At 37.0% G+C, this 12,849-nt stretch overlaps 1 protein-coding gene across 2 annotated transcripts in view; it reads left to right on the top strand.

Annotated features, from left to right (window-relative positions):
• NSF (N-ethylmaleimide sensitive factor, vesicle fusing ATPase) overlaps nt 1–12,849 on the top strand; it is a 156,918-nt gene that overhangs the window by 30,519 nt on the left and 113,550 nt on the right. For both annotated transcript variants that reach the window (XM_059048767.2, XM_067020629.1), the window contains exon 4: nt 946–985. In XM_059048767.2, coding sequence (XP_058904750.1) covers nt 946–985 — 40 coding nt within the window. The remainder of the gene's footprint in view (nt 1–945; nt 986–12,849) is intronic.

Raw genomic sequence — 12,849 nt, 5'->3', positions numbered from 1 at the left:
GAACACAATCTGTCCTGCCTCTGTACATTCTTGCCAGTCGGTACTGGGGGGAAGCTGAAGCCAAATGCCTGACACTCTTTTGGCTAGTACACAAAGAATAGTCATGACCATCTAATGATTTGAATCCCTGCTTGTGTTTCAGTTTAGATGATCTGATAAGTCTTAATTTAGTTTTCATGAATTGAACGTCTTTCTTTTTGTGCTACTGTATCAAACAGTATAATTATCCACAGTACATTTAGAACGCTGGAATATCTGATACTATGAAGTCTTTCAGGAGCATTATATTATGCAAAGGAGCATCCTATTCAGTGGTGCCAGCTTTACTGTAAAAAGGCAAGCTTTATATGTTTTGAGGATAGATGTTCAGGCATAAATAAACTATAGCATATGTTTCCTAGGGCGGTTGTAACAAAGTACCACAAACTGGGTGGCTTAAAACAACAGAAATGTATTCTCTCACAGTTCCGAAGGCTGGAAGTCTGAAGTCAAGGTGTCAGCAGGGCCAGGCTCTCTCTGAAGGCACTAGGGAAAAATCTGTTCCATGCTTAGCTTCTGGTGTTGCGGACAATCCTTGATGTTCATTGACTGGTAGATATATCACTTCAATCTCTACCTTCATTGTCACATGACTTTCTCCCCATGTGCTGTGTGTCCTTTTCTTATAAGGAAGCCATATTGGCTTAGGGTCTACCTTAATTCCATATGAACTCATCTTACCTTGATATCATCTACAAAGACTATTTCCAAATATGGTCACATTCACAGGTGTCGGGGGCTAAGACTTCAACATATCGTTTTGTGGGACACCATTCAACACTTAACAGCCATGTTTTGGTCTGGGAATGTGTTAATGAAATTCAAGGAAATCCTCTTTTCCTCATTTCTCTAATTTTGATTGATTTGGTGTTAAGTGTCTTTTTTTCTCTCTTTTTTATTTTACAGCGAAAATGGGCTGGACTTTCTATTGGGCAAGAAATAGAAGGTAGGTATATTTTTTAGCCTCCTGAGGTAGATTTTCTTTATGATTTTCTCATAGTTATGGAGATCTGTACAATTTTCTGTTACTTGTCAGGCCATTACGCTTTCATCCATATTACAGTTAGGTCTATGAGAATGGAAAGTACATAGTTATGGAACCTACCTCTTCATCTACTTGTTATTCTATCTGGAAATTACAGTCTAGTAGGGAAAGGAATATCCACATGTTCATAGCTCACAGAAGATGTACAAGGTAAATTTGTGCACAAATATTACTTTTAGGAGCTCTGTGTAAAAGTGCTAAGACGGAACAGGAGTGGATGAATTGACTAGAAAATTAGCCAGAGAAGTCTTTCTAGCCACTGGAATTTTGAGCATGCTTATGAAATAGGGGAAAAGCATGACATGATAGAGACAAGGAAGAAAGACTCTTAAGATGAGACATAATATAAATAAAAGGCATTGAGTTGGAAGCAAGCAAATCATAGGCAGTGCTCATAAGTATGTTTGTCTGACTGAAAGGATTTGCCTGAATGGATTGTATTCAGTGATGAGAGTAGAGTATGAAGTTAGTGAAGGGCCTAGAAGTACATACTGAGATTTTTGGATTTTACACAAAGACACTTAGAGCTCCTGAGAATTTCTGAACGAGCCCAGCAAAATCCTACCTTTAGAAAAGAATTCTAATATCATTGTGGAGTCTAGTGGGGAGTGAGGAGAATTCAGGAGTGAAGGAAAATAGCTGGGAGGTTATTTGACTTGCCTAGAATTAAGCTGAATAGACTTTGTGAAATTATGGCTATGGAAAATTCTTTTAGAAGTCGAAGTTATGTTGAAGAGGAATAATTGGTATTACATGGTGATTCCATTTTACTGTATACTGAGATATGTTTCCTAATGTCTTTGTTTGGAAAAATAAATCTGATTTAGGGTAAGGAGAAAACAGTACAATGTACTTTTTAAAATGAAATGTGTTATAAAGTCATCATAGTTCATTAGAGAAGAGCATGGAAGGCAATTTATGACTTCAGGGGGAGAAAAAGACTAAACCACTTGTGGTTTATAAACTAAGGAGCTAATAAGTAAAAACTGGAATTGCTTCTTAGTCATTGTGGCAAAGTTGGGAAAATGGAGTATGAGTCTTTTTGTCAGGTAATTTCATGTCAACTTAATTGGCTCAGTAGGGGGAGAAAAGAAAATGCAAGTGTAATTAAGTCAGCTTTTTTTTCTGCTAGCTTTTAAGACCTAAAAAAAAAATCATATTTATGGAAATGTTACAAAAATAATACAGAGAATTCCTATGTACTACTTTTACCCAGATTCACTAATTGTCATTTTTTAAAAAATCATTTTTTCTCTCTCTGCTTACTCTCTCTCTCTCTACACACACACACACACACACACACACACACACACACACACACACACACACACATTTTTTTCCTGAACATTTGAGATTACATTCAGAAATCATTCCTCTTTACCTCTAATACTTTAGTGTGTGTTTCTTAAGAACAAAGATGTGCTCGTAATAGTGATCAAATTCAGGAAATTAAACATTGAAACTTTAATCTATAGTTCATATTCCAATTTTGTTAATTGTCCCAATTATCTCCTTTATAGTATTTTTCCCCTTCAGTGTGGGATCCAGTTCAGGATCGTGTATTGCATTTAGTCGTCATTTCTCTAATCTTCAGGGTTTTCTTTCCTTTCACGATGGTGACATTTTTGAAGAATACATTTATATAATGGGGAGTTGTTGGTTGCAGGGTACAGCGTTTCAGTTTTGGAAGATAAATTAGTTCTGGAGATCTAGTTACAGCATGATGACAATAGTTAACAATACTGTGTTGGATACTTAAAATTTGCTAAGAGGGTAGATTTAAGTGTTTTCATCACACACACACACACACGCACATGGAAAGGAGATGGTTCATGTGCACTGAGAAGGAGATATATTCTGTGTTATCAGGGTGCAGTGTTTGCTGTGTATCCATAAGCTCTACTTTATTGATCATGCTGTTTAGATCTCCTATATTCTTACTAATTTTTGGTCACTTGACCTGTCTTGCACTGAGAATGGTGTGTTAAAATCTACTGTTATTAGTGTTTTTCTATTTTTCCTTGCATCTCCTGTAGTTTCTTCTTTACACAGTACTTTCTGTATTATTTGGTATGTAAATATTCATTACTGTTATATTTTTATTGTGAATTATGCCTTTTTGCATTATAAAGTATCCTTTTTAATCTTGTTTAATGTGTTTTGAATTATATTTTGATATTAGGATCATAATCCCTGCTTTTTTATTGTTTTTAATTTACTCAAAATATCTTTCCCCATCTCTTGACTTTTAGCCTTTTTGAATCACTGTTTTAGATGTGTCTGTTGTATACAATGTAGAGTTGGATTTTGCTTTATGAACTAATTTGAATATCTTTCTTTTAATAGGTTTGTTAAGCCCATTCACAGTTATTGTTATGACTGCTATGTTTGATCTCAATTCCTTCATTTTATGCTTTAGTTGTTTATGTGGTGTGTCCTCTTTGCTATTATGTTATGTTTATTTTTAATTTTTTCATATTAGTCATCCATTTTATACACATCAGTGTATTCATGTCAATGCCAATCTCCCAGTTCATCACACCACAACCCTCACCCCCCGCCGCTTTCCCCCCTTGGTGTCCATACGTTTGTTCTCTACACCTGTGTCTCAATTTCTGCTCTGCAAACTGGTTCATCGGTACCATCTTCTAGGTTCCACATATATGCGTTAATATACGATATTTGTTTTGCTCTTTCTGACTTACTTCACTCTGTATGACAGTCTCCAGATGCATCCATGTCTCTACAAATGACCCAATTTCGTTCCTTTTTATGGCTGAGTAATATTCCAGTGTATATATGTACCACGTTTTCTTTATCCATTCATCTGTCAGTGGGCATTTAGGTTGCTTCCATGACCTGGCTATTGTAAATAGTGCTGCAATGAACATTGGGGTGCATGTGTCTTTTTGAATTATGGTTTTCTCTGGTTATATGCCCAGTAGTGGGATTGTTGGATCATATGGTAATTCTATTTTTAGTTCTTTAAGGAACCTCCATACTGTTCTCCATAGTGGCTGTATCAATTTACATTCCCACCAACAGTGTAAGAGGGTTTCTTTTTCTCCACATCCTCTCCAGCATTTGTTGTTTGTAGATTTTCTGATGATGCCCATTCTAAGTGGTGTGAGGTGATACCTCATTGTAGTTTTGATTTGTATTTCTCTAATACTTAGTGATGTGCTTCTTGGCCATCTGTATGTCTTCTTTGGAGAAATGTCTATTTAGGTCTTCTGCCCATTTTTGGATTGGGTTGTTTGTTTTTTTAATGTTGAGCTGCATGAGCTGTTTATATATTTTGGAGATTAATCCTTTGTCCAATGATTCATTTGCAAATATTTTCTCCCATTCTGAGGGTTGTCTTTTTGTCTTTTTTATGGTTTCCTTTGCTGTGCAAAAGCTTTTAAGTTTCTTTAGGTCCCATTTGTTTATTTTTGTTTTTATTTCCATTACTCTAGGAGGTGGATCAAAAACGATCTTGCTGTGATTTATGTCAAAGAGTATTCTTCCTATGTTTTCCTCTAAGAGTTTTATAGTGTCCGGTCTTATGTTTAGGTATCTAATCCATTTTGAGTTTAATTTTGTGTATGGTGTTAGGGAGTGTTCTAATTTCATTCTTTTACATGTAGCTGTCCAGTTTCCCCAGCACCACTTATTAAAGAGGCTGTCTTTTCTCCATTGTATATCCTTGCCTCCATTGTCATAGATTAGTTGACCATAGGTGTGTGTGTGTGGGTTTATCTCTGGGCTTTCTGTCCTGTTCCATTGATCTGTATTTCTGTTTTTGTGCCAGTACCATATTGTCTTGATTACTGTAGCTTTGTAGTAGTCTGAAGTCAGGGAGTCTGATTCCTCCAGCTCCGTTTTTTTCCCTCAATACTGCTTTGGCTATTCGGGGTCTTCTGTGTCTCCATACAAATTTTAAGATTTTTTGTTCTAGTTCTGTAAAAGATGCCACTGGTAATTTGATAGGGATTGCATTGAATCTTTAGATTGCTTTGGGTAGTATAGTCATTTTCACAGTATTGATTCTTCCAGTCCAAGAATATGGTATATCTCTCCATCTGTTGATATCATCTTTAATTTCTTTCATCAGTGTCTTATAGTTTTCTGCATACAAGTCTTTTGTCTCCCTAGGTAGGTTTATTCCTAGGTATTTTATTCTTTTTGTTACAGGGGTACATGGAACTGTTTCCTTAATTTCTCTTTCAGATTTTTCATCATTAGTGTATAGGAATGCAAGCGATTTCTGTGCATTAATTTTGTATTCTGCAACTTTACCAAATTCATTGATTAGCTCTAGTAGTTTTCTGGTGGCATCATTAGGATTTTCTGTGTATAGTATCATGTCATCTGCACACAGTGACAGTTTTACTTCTTCTTATCCAATTTGTATTCCTTTTATTTATTTTTCTTCTCTGATTGCTGTGGCTAAGACTTCCAAAACTATGTCGAATAATAGTGGCGAGAGTGGACATCCTTGTCTTGTTCCTGATCTTAGAGGAAACGCTTTCAGTTTTTCACCATTGAGAATGATGTTTGCTGTGGGTTTGTTGTATATGGCCTCTATTATGTTGAGGTAGATTCCCTCTATGCCCACTTTCTGGAGAGTTTTTATCATAAATGGGTGTTGAACTTTGTGAAAAGCTTTTTCTGCATCTATTGAGGTGATCATATGGTTTTTCTTCTTCAGTTTGTTAATATGGTGTATCACATTGATTGATTTGTGTCTATTGAAGAATCCTTGCATCCCTGGATTAAATCCCACTTGATCATGGTGTATGATCCCTTTAATGTGTTGTTGGATTCTGTTTGCTAGTATTTTGTTGAGGATTTTAGCATCTATATTCATCAGTGATATCGGTCTGTCCTTTTCTTTTTTTGTAGTATCTTTGTCTGGTTTTGGTATCAGGGTGATGGTGGCCTCGTAGAATGAGTTTGGGAGTGTTCCTTCCTCTGCAATTTTTTGGAAGAGTTTGAGAAGGATGGGTGTTAACTCTTCTCTACATGTTTGATAGTATTCACCTGTGAAGCCATCTGGTCCTGGATTTTTGTTTGTTGGAAGATTTTCTTTTTTTAATTTTTTATTGAAGTATAATTGATTTACAATGTTGTGTTAGTTTCAGGTGTACAGAAAGTGATTCATACATATATATGTATATAATTAGTTCCAACCTATTTCTGTTCATAATCTTGATATCGGTGGGCCCAGATTACCTCGGAGGAGGCAAGTGTAATTTGTTTGTTTGTTTGTGGTACGCGGGCCTCTCACTGCTGTGGCCTCTCCCGCTGCAGAGCCCAGGATCCGGACGCGCAGGCTCAGCGGCCATGGCTCACGGGCCTAGCCGCTCCGCAGCATGTGGGATCTTTCCGGACCGGGGCATGAACCCGTGTCCCCTGCATCGGCAGGCGGACTCTCAACCACTGCGTCACCAGGGAAGCCCTGTTGGAAGATTTTTAATCACAGTTTCAATTTCATTACTTGTGATTGGTCTGTTCATATTTTCTATTTCTTCCTGGCTTAGTCTTGGAAGGTTATACCTTTCTAAGAATTTGTCCATTTCTTCCAGGTTGTCCCCATTTTATTGGCATGGAGTTGCTTGTAGTAGTCTCTTAGGATGCTTTGTATTTCTACAGTGTCTGTTGTAACTTCTCCATTTCCATTTCTAATTTTATTGATTTGAGTCCTCTCCCTCTTTTTCTTGTTGAGTCTGGCAAATGGTTTATCAGTTTTGTTTATCTTCTCAAAGAACCAGCTTTTAGTTTTATTGATCTTTGCTATTGTTTTCTTTGTATCTATTTCATTTATTCCTGCTCTGATCTTTATGATTTCTTTCCTTCTGCTGACTTTGGGTTTTGTTTGTTTGTTCTCTAGTTCTTTTAGGTGTAAGGTTAGATTGTTTATTTGAGATTTTTCTTGTTTCTTGAGGTAGGCTTTTATAGCTATAAACTTCCCTTAGAACTGCTTTTGCTGCATCCCATAGGTTTTGGATTGTCATGTTTTCATTGTCTTTTGTCTCTAGGTTTTTTTAAATTTCCTCTTTGATTTCTTCAGTGATCTCTTGGTTATTTAGTAACGTATTGTTTAGCCACCATGTGTTTGTGTTTTTTACGTTTTTTTCCCTGTAATTGATTTCTAATCTCATAGCATTGAGATGCCTGATATGATTTCAATTTTCTTAAATTTACTGAGACTTGATTTGTGACCCAAGTTGTGATCTATCCTGGAGAATGTTCCATGTGCACTTGAGAAGAAAGTATAATCTACTGTTTTGGCATGGAATGTCCTATAATTATTAAGTAAATCTATCTGGTCTGTTGTGTCATTTAAAGCTTGTGTTTCCTTATTAATTTTCTGTTTGGATGATCTGTCCATTGGTGTAAGTCAGGTGTTAAAGTCCCCCACTGTTATTGTGTTAGTGTCGATTTCCTCTTTTAGATCTGTTAGCAGTTGACTTATGTATTGAGGTTCTCCTATGTTGGGTGCATATATATTTATAATTGTTATATCTTCTTCTTGGATTGATCCCTCGATCATTATGTAGTGTCCTTCCTTGTCTCTTGTAACATTCTTTATTTTAAAGTCTATTTTTATCTGATATGAGTATTGCTACTCCAGCTTTCTTTTGATTTCCATTTGCATAGAATATCTTTTTCCATCCCCTCACTTTCAGTCTGTATGTGTCCCTAGGTCTGAAGTGGGTCTCTTATAGACAGCATATATCTGGGTCCTGTTTTTGTATCCATTCAGCGAGCCTGTGTCTTTTGGTTGGAGCTTTTAATCCATTCACTTTTAAGGTAATTATCAATATGTATGTTCCTATTACCATTTTTTAAATTGTTATGGGTTTGTTTTTGTAGATCCTTTTCTTCTCTTGTGTTTCCCACTTAGAGAAGTTCCTTTAGCATTTGTTGTAGAGCTGGTTTGGTGGTGCTGAATTCTCTTAGCATTTGCTTGTCTGTAAAGCTTTTGATTTCTCCCTCGAATCTGAATGAGATCCTTGCTGGGTAGAGTAATCTTGGTTGTAGGTTCTTCCCTTTCATCACTTTAAATATATCATGCCACTCCCTTCTGCCTTGTAGAGTTTCTGCTGAGAAATCTGCTGTTAACCTTATGGGGATTCTCTTGTATGTTATTTGTCATTTTTCCCTTGTTGCTTTCAATAATTTTTCTTTGTCTTTAATTTTTGTCAGTTTGATTACTATGTGTCTTGGCGTGTTTCTCTTTGGTCTTACCCTGCCTAGGACTCTCTGTGCTTCCTGGACTTGGGTGGCTATTTCCTTTCCCATGTTAGGGAAGTTTTTGACTATAATCCCTTCAAATATTTTCTCTGGCCCTTTCTCTCTCTCTCTTCTCCTTCTGGGACCCCTATAATGTGAATGTTGTTGTGTTTAATGTTGTCCCAGGGGTTTTCATTCTTTTTTCTTTATTCTGTTCCACAGCAGTGAATTCCACCATTCTGTCTTCCAGGTCACTTATCCGTTCTTCTGCCTCAGTTATTCTGCTATTGATTCCTTCTAGTGTAGTTTTCATTTCAGTTATTGTATTGTTCATCTCTGTTTGTTGGTTCTGTAATTCTTCTAGGTCTTTGTTAAACATTTTTTGCATCTTCTCGATCTTTGCCTCCATTCTTTTTCCGAGGTCCTGGATCATCTTCACTATCATTATTCTGAATTCTTTTCTGGAAGGTTGCCTATCTCCACTTCATTTAGTTGTTTTTCTGGGGTTTTATCTTGTTCCTTCATCTGGTACATAGCCCTCTGTCTTTTCATCTTGTCTATCTTTCTGTGAATGTGATTTTTGTTCCACAGGCTACAGGATTGTAGTTCTTCTTGCTTCTGCTGTCTGCCCTCTGGTGGATGAGGCTGTCTAAGAGGCTTGTGGAGGTTTCCTGATGGGAGGGACTGGTGGTGGGTAGAGCTGGGTGTTGCTCTGGTGGGCAGAGTTCAGTTAAAACTTTAATCCGCTTGTCTGCTGATGGGTGGGGCTGGGTTCCCTCCCTGTTGATTGATTGGTCTGAGGTGACCCAAGACTAGAACCTACCCTGGCTCTTTGGTGGGGCTAATGGCAGACTCTGGGAGGGCTCACGCCAAGGAGTACTTCCCAGAACTTCTGCTGCCAGTGTCGTTGTCTCTTGGTGAGCCACACCTGCCCCCCGCCTCTGCAGGAGACCCTCCAACACTAGGAGGTAGGTCTGATTCTGTCTCTTATGGGGTCACTGCTCCTTCCCCTGGGTCCTGAGGTGCACACTGGTTTGTGTGTGCCCTTCAAGAGTGGAGTCTCTGTTTCCCCTAGTCTTGTCGAAGTCCTGCAGTCAAATCCCACTAGCCTTCAAAGTCTGATTCTCTAGGAATTCCTCCTCCTGTTGCCAAACCCCCAGGTTGGGAAGCCTGTTGTGTGGCTCAGAACCTTCACTCCAGTGGCTGGACTTCTGTGGTATAAGTGTTCTCCAGTTTGTGAGTCACCCACCCAGCAGTTATGGGATTTGATTTTATTGTGATAGCATGCCTCCTACCATCTCATTGCGGCTTCTCCTTTGTCTTTGCATGTGGGGTATCTTTTTTGGTGAGTTCCAGTGTCTTCCTGTCAGTGGTTGTTCAGCAGTTAGTTGTGATTCCGGTGTTCTCGGAAGGGGGAGTGAGAGAATGTTCTTCTACTCCGCCATCTTGAACCAACTTCTTCACTATTTTTTAAAATTTATTTTGGTATTTAGGAATGTTTACATTTTTGTTTTAGCTATTACTTCTGCATTTATACCTCTCATAGTGCCCTTAGTACTTCCTCTTTTTTTCCTTACTTAACCTTTTCAAAAAACTGTCCTGTCCGTTCTAAATGATATCCTTTGACTCTCATCTATTACCTATACAACAGTTAACTGTAATATTCTGCCTTGCCCTTTCTCCTCCCATTTTGTTAATTGTTTTCTTTTTTTTTCAAGTTTTAAGTCTTTTTTTTTTTTTACTGGAAGAAGCAAATTTTTAAAAATTGAAATATAATTGACATATAACATTATATTAGTCCATGTATACAACATAATGATTTGATATTTTGTATACATTACGAAATGTTCACCACAAGAAGTCTAGTTAACATCTGTAACCTTACATAGTTACAGCTTTTTTTTTTCTTGTGTTGAGAACTTGTAAGATCTACTCTTTTAGCAACATTCAAATATGCAATACGGTATCACTAATTATAGTCACCATGCTAGTTGATTTCTGTCTGTGTTATAAGAGCATGGTATTTACATGCTGTTCTTCCACCTACGACCCCACACTTGTTTTAGCCTTAACTCTACAATTAAATCTCTTAAATGATCATGATCAGTCCTTTTGCCTGTTTCTACTTAGTTGGATAAATTGAGTAGATTCCTCCAGGAAGTATAAATGTGTACAGTGTTTCCTAAGTTCTTGAATATTCAAACTAATTTTTTTATACCTTTGATATCTTAAGGACAGCTTGGCTGGATATAAAGTTCTTGGCTTGTTTTCTTCCCTTGAATTTCTTGAAAATAGTGCATTGCATTGCATTGCTTTGCTTTGTATGAAACTCTTGAGAAGGCTGATGCCAGTCTAAGTTTCTTATCTTTATAAGGAATTTGATTTTTCTGCCTGGGGATGCTGAGGATTTTTCTGTCTTTAAATTCTAATATTCTTAATTAGGATATTTCTTGGAATTGGTCATTTTGGGTCAACAACCCAGGTATACAATGCTTTGTTTCAATATGTAGATTTAAATTTTCTCTATTTCCAGAAAATTTTCTTAGATTATGGTTTTAAGTATTAGTTCTGGCCCAATTGTTTTGATTTTCTTCTCAGGAGCTCCAATTATAAATGTATTTTAGGCCTTATCGGCCTGTCTTCCATTTCAACTACTTTCTCTCTGTTCTTTGCAAATTCTTTCTTTGCCTTATTTTTACTACCTTGGTTGTTTTCCTGTCTTTATTCACTGCCTCTTACTACCTTGGTTGTTTTCCTGTCTTTATTCACTGCCTCTTATTAAATATTAATTTGAATCTGTTCTCCCATGGGCACTGTGTAATTTATTATTCACTTCTGAGTAGTTTGTCTTTTTCCTCTATTTCTTTCCTGTGTTTGATAAACTGTCATTGCATTTCTTTTATTTGTCTATTTCTGGTCTTAGTTTTTAATCTTCTGATTTTAGGTGTTTTGTTATATGTCTGAATACTTGTTTGAGGATACTTAATTTAGTTTAAAATGTTACATATATTTTCTATTTCATAGTTGATCTTTTTAGGGAAGATGCTTCATCAGCTGAAATGCTGCAATATTTTGTTATTTGTTATATTTTCTTTACAGTAACTTCGTGGAGTTATTTTTTTCTGTTTCACATGATTTGTAGACAAAATTATTAGTGCAAGAGCATTATTTTCTGTTAGTGTAGAGAAGTGCAGTTTCTTTAATAAGTAATAATGGTGAGGGGGAGGGGGAGGTAGAGAGATTGGTTGGCATAGCTTATTTCTTTTTGGTTTCGGCATGATCCTTAATTTTCCTCTCTTACTGCCTTCCCTTCATTGCCACATCTCCAAGGGCACCATCCCTTCTCTATTTATCTGATTCTTTCCAGTGATTCTTTGATGCTGCCACTTCCAGTCCTACTTACTTTCAGGTCCTGTCCCTGTACCTGGAGTCACGGACTACCAAGTCCCAAACCTGTGTGTAGTGTTTTGGCGTTTGGTGTTGGACTTTCTCTTTCGAGGGGTGATTTTGTCTATATGTTCTCTATGTAGTGCTCTCCCTTCTCCTTTTTTTCCGCAATGGGAGCTCTGTCTAATTTTGTTACATATTTCTCTACTTTCAAGTAATTTGAGTTTCATGGTATTCTCTGTCTCCAAGTAATGCTGAGGTGTGGACGTATGTAGCATTATTTGTTCTTTTTGTTTCTACGGGGTTTTAGGAGGATGTGTGGGAACGTTCAGATTTGCATTCAGATCCTCTAGATCCAGTGCTTTTGAAGATATTCAAAGATATATTAACTTTAAACTGGTTGAAAGAAAACAAATATTTAAAGCAGTTGCTTGGAACACATTACGAGGTTAGTCTGTCTGTAGTCGAGATGCCTGAGAAGAGAAGTTGGTAAAGTGGAAGGAGAGAATACCCTGTTCCTCATTTAGGAACATGGCAACTTATATATATATATATTTTTATCCTAAGTTAGAGGGAACTTAAATATTTGGATTATCTTTACTTGGCCTTTTCTTTGTGGAAGTATGATGAGAGAAAATTTTTTGACTTGGGGTGAAAATAAAGGAAATTACTTTAGTTATAGGTAGCTGGTAGTTGCATAATTAGTGCTTTCTAAACTTACCTCAAAGAAACACCTGGGGAGTTTGTTTTTTAATAAAGAAAAAGATTCCCAGGCCCCTCCCTTGGGAAGTCTGATTCATGAATCTGTGTTTTTAACAATCACCCTTAAGTAGCTCTTATCAGCCACATTTTTGGAAACACTGACATAAGTGATTCCCTTAACTATCACCTCCTCACCTGAAGCATGGTGTGAAGCTGAGACAGTGGAGGAGTTTGGTGCCAAAGGGGGGAAGTAGGTCAGTGCCTGAAGTCAGGGTTCCCTATTTGTGGACAGTGGCAGAAATAAAAATGAACACTTGTTAAATCTAATGAGAAAATGGGTGTGTATGTAGCTTAGGTTTCTAATTTCCTTAAACTTACTTTTCTAAATATAGGGTAGAGTGTATGTAAATTAACTTTTAATGCAGATAAATTCTGTTGTGAAGAAGTGAAAATTC

Source organism: Kogia breviceps, chromosome 19 (assembly GCF_026419965.1).
Source record: "Kogia breviceps isolate mKogBre1 chromosome 19, mKogBre1 haplotype 1, whole genome shotgun sequence".
Taxonomy (NCBI): domain Eukaryota; kingdom Metazoa; phylum Chordata; class Mammalia; order Artiodactyla; family Physeteridae; genus Kogia; species Kogia breviceps.
Note: the sequence above shows the minus strand (reverse complement) of the source record. Positions and strands in the feature narration are given on the sequence as shown.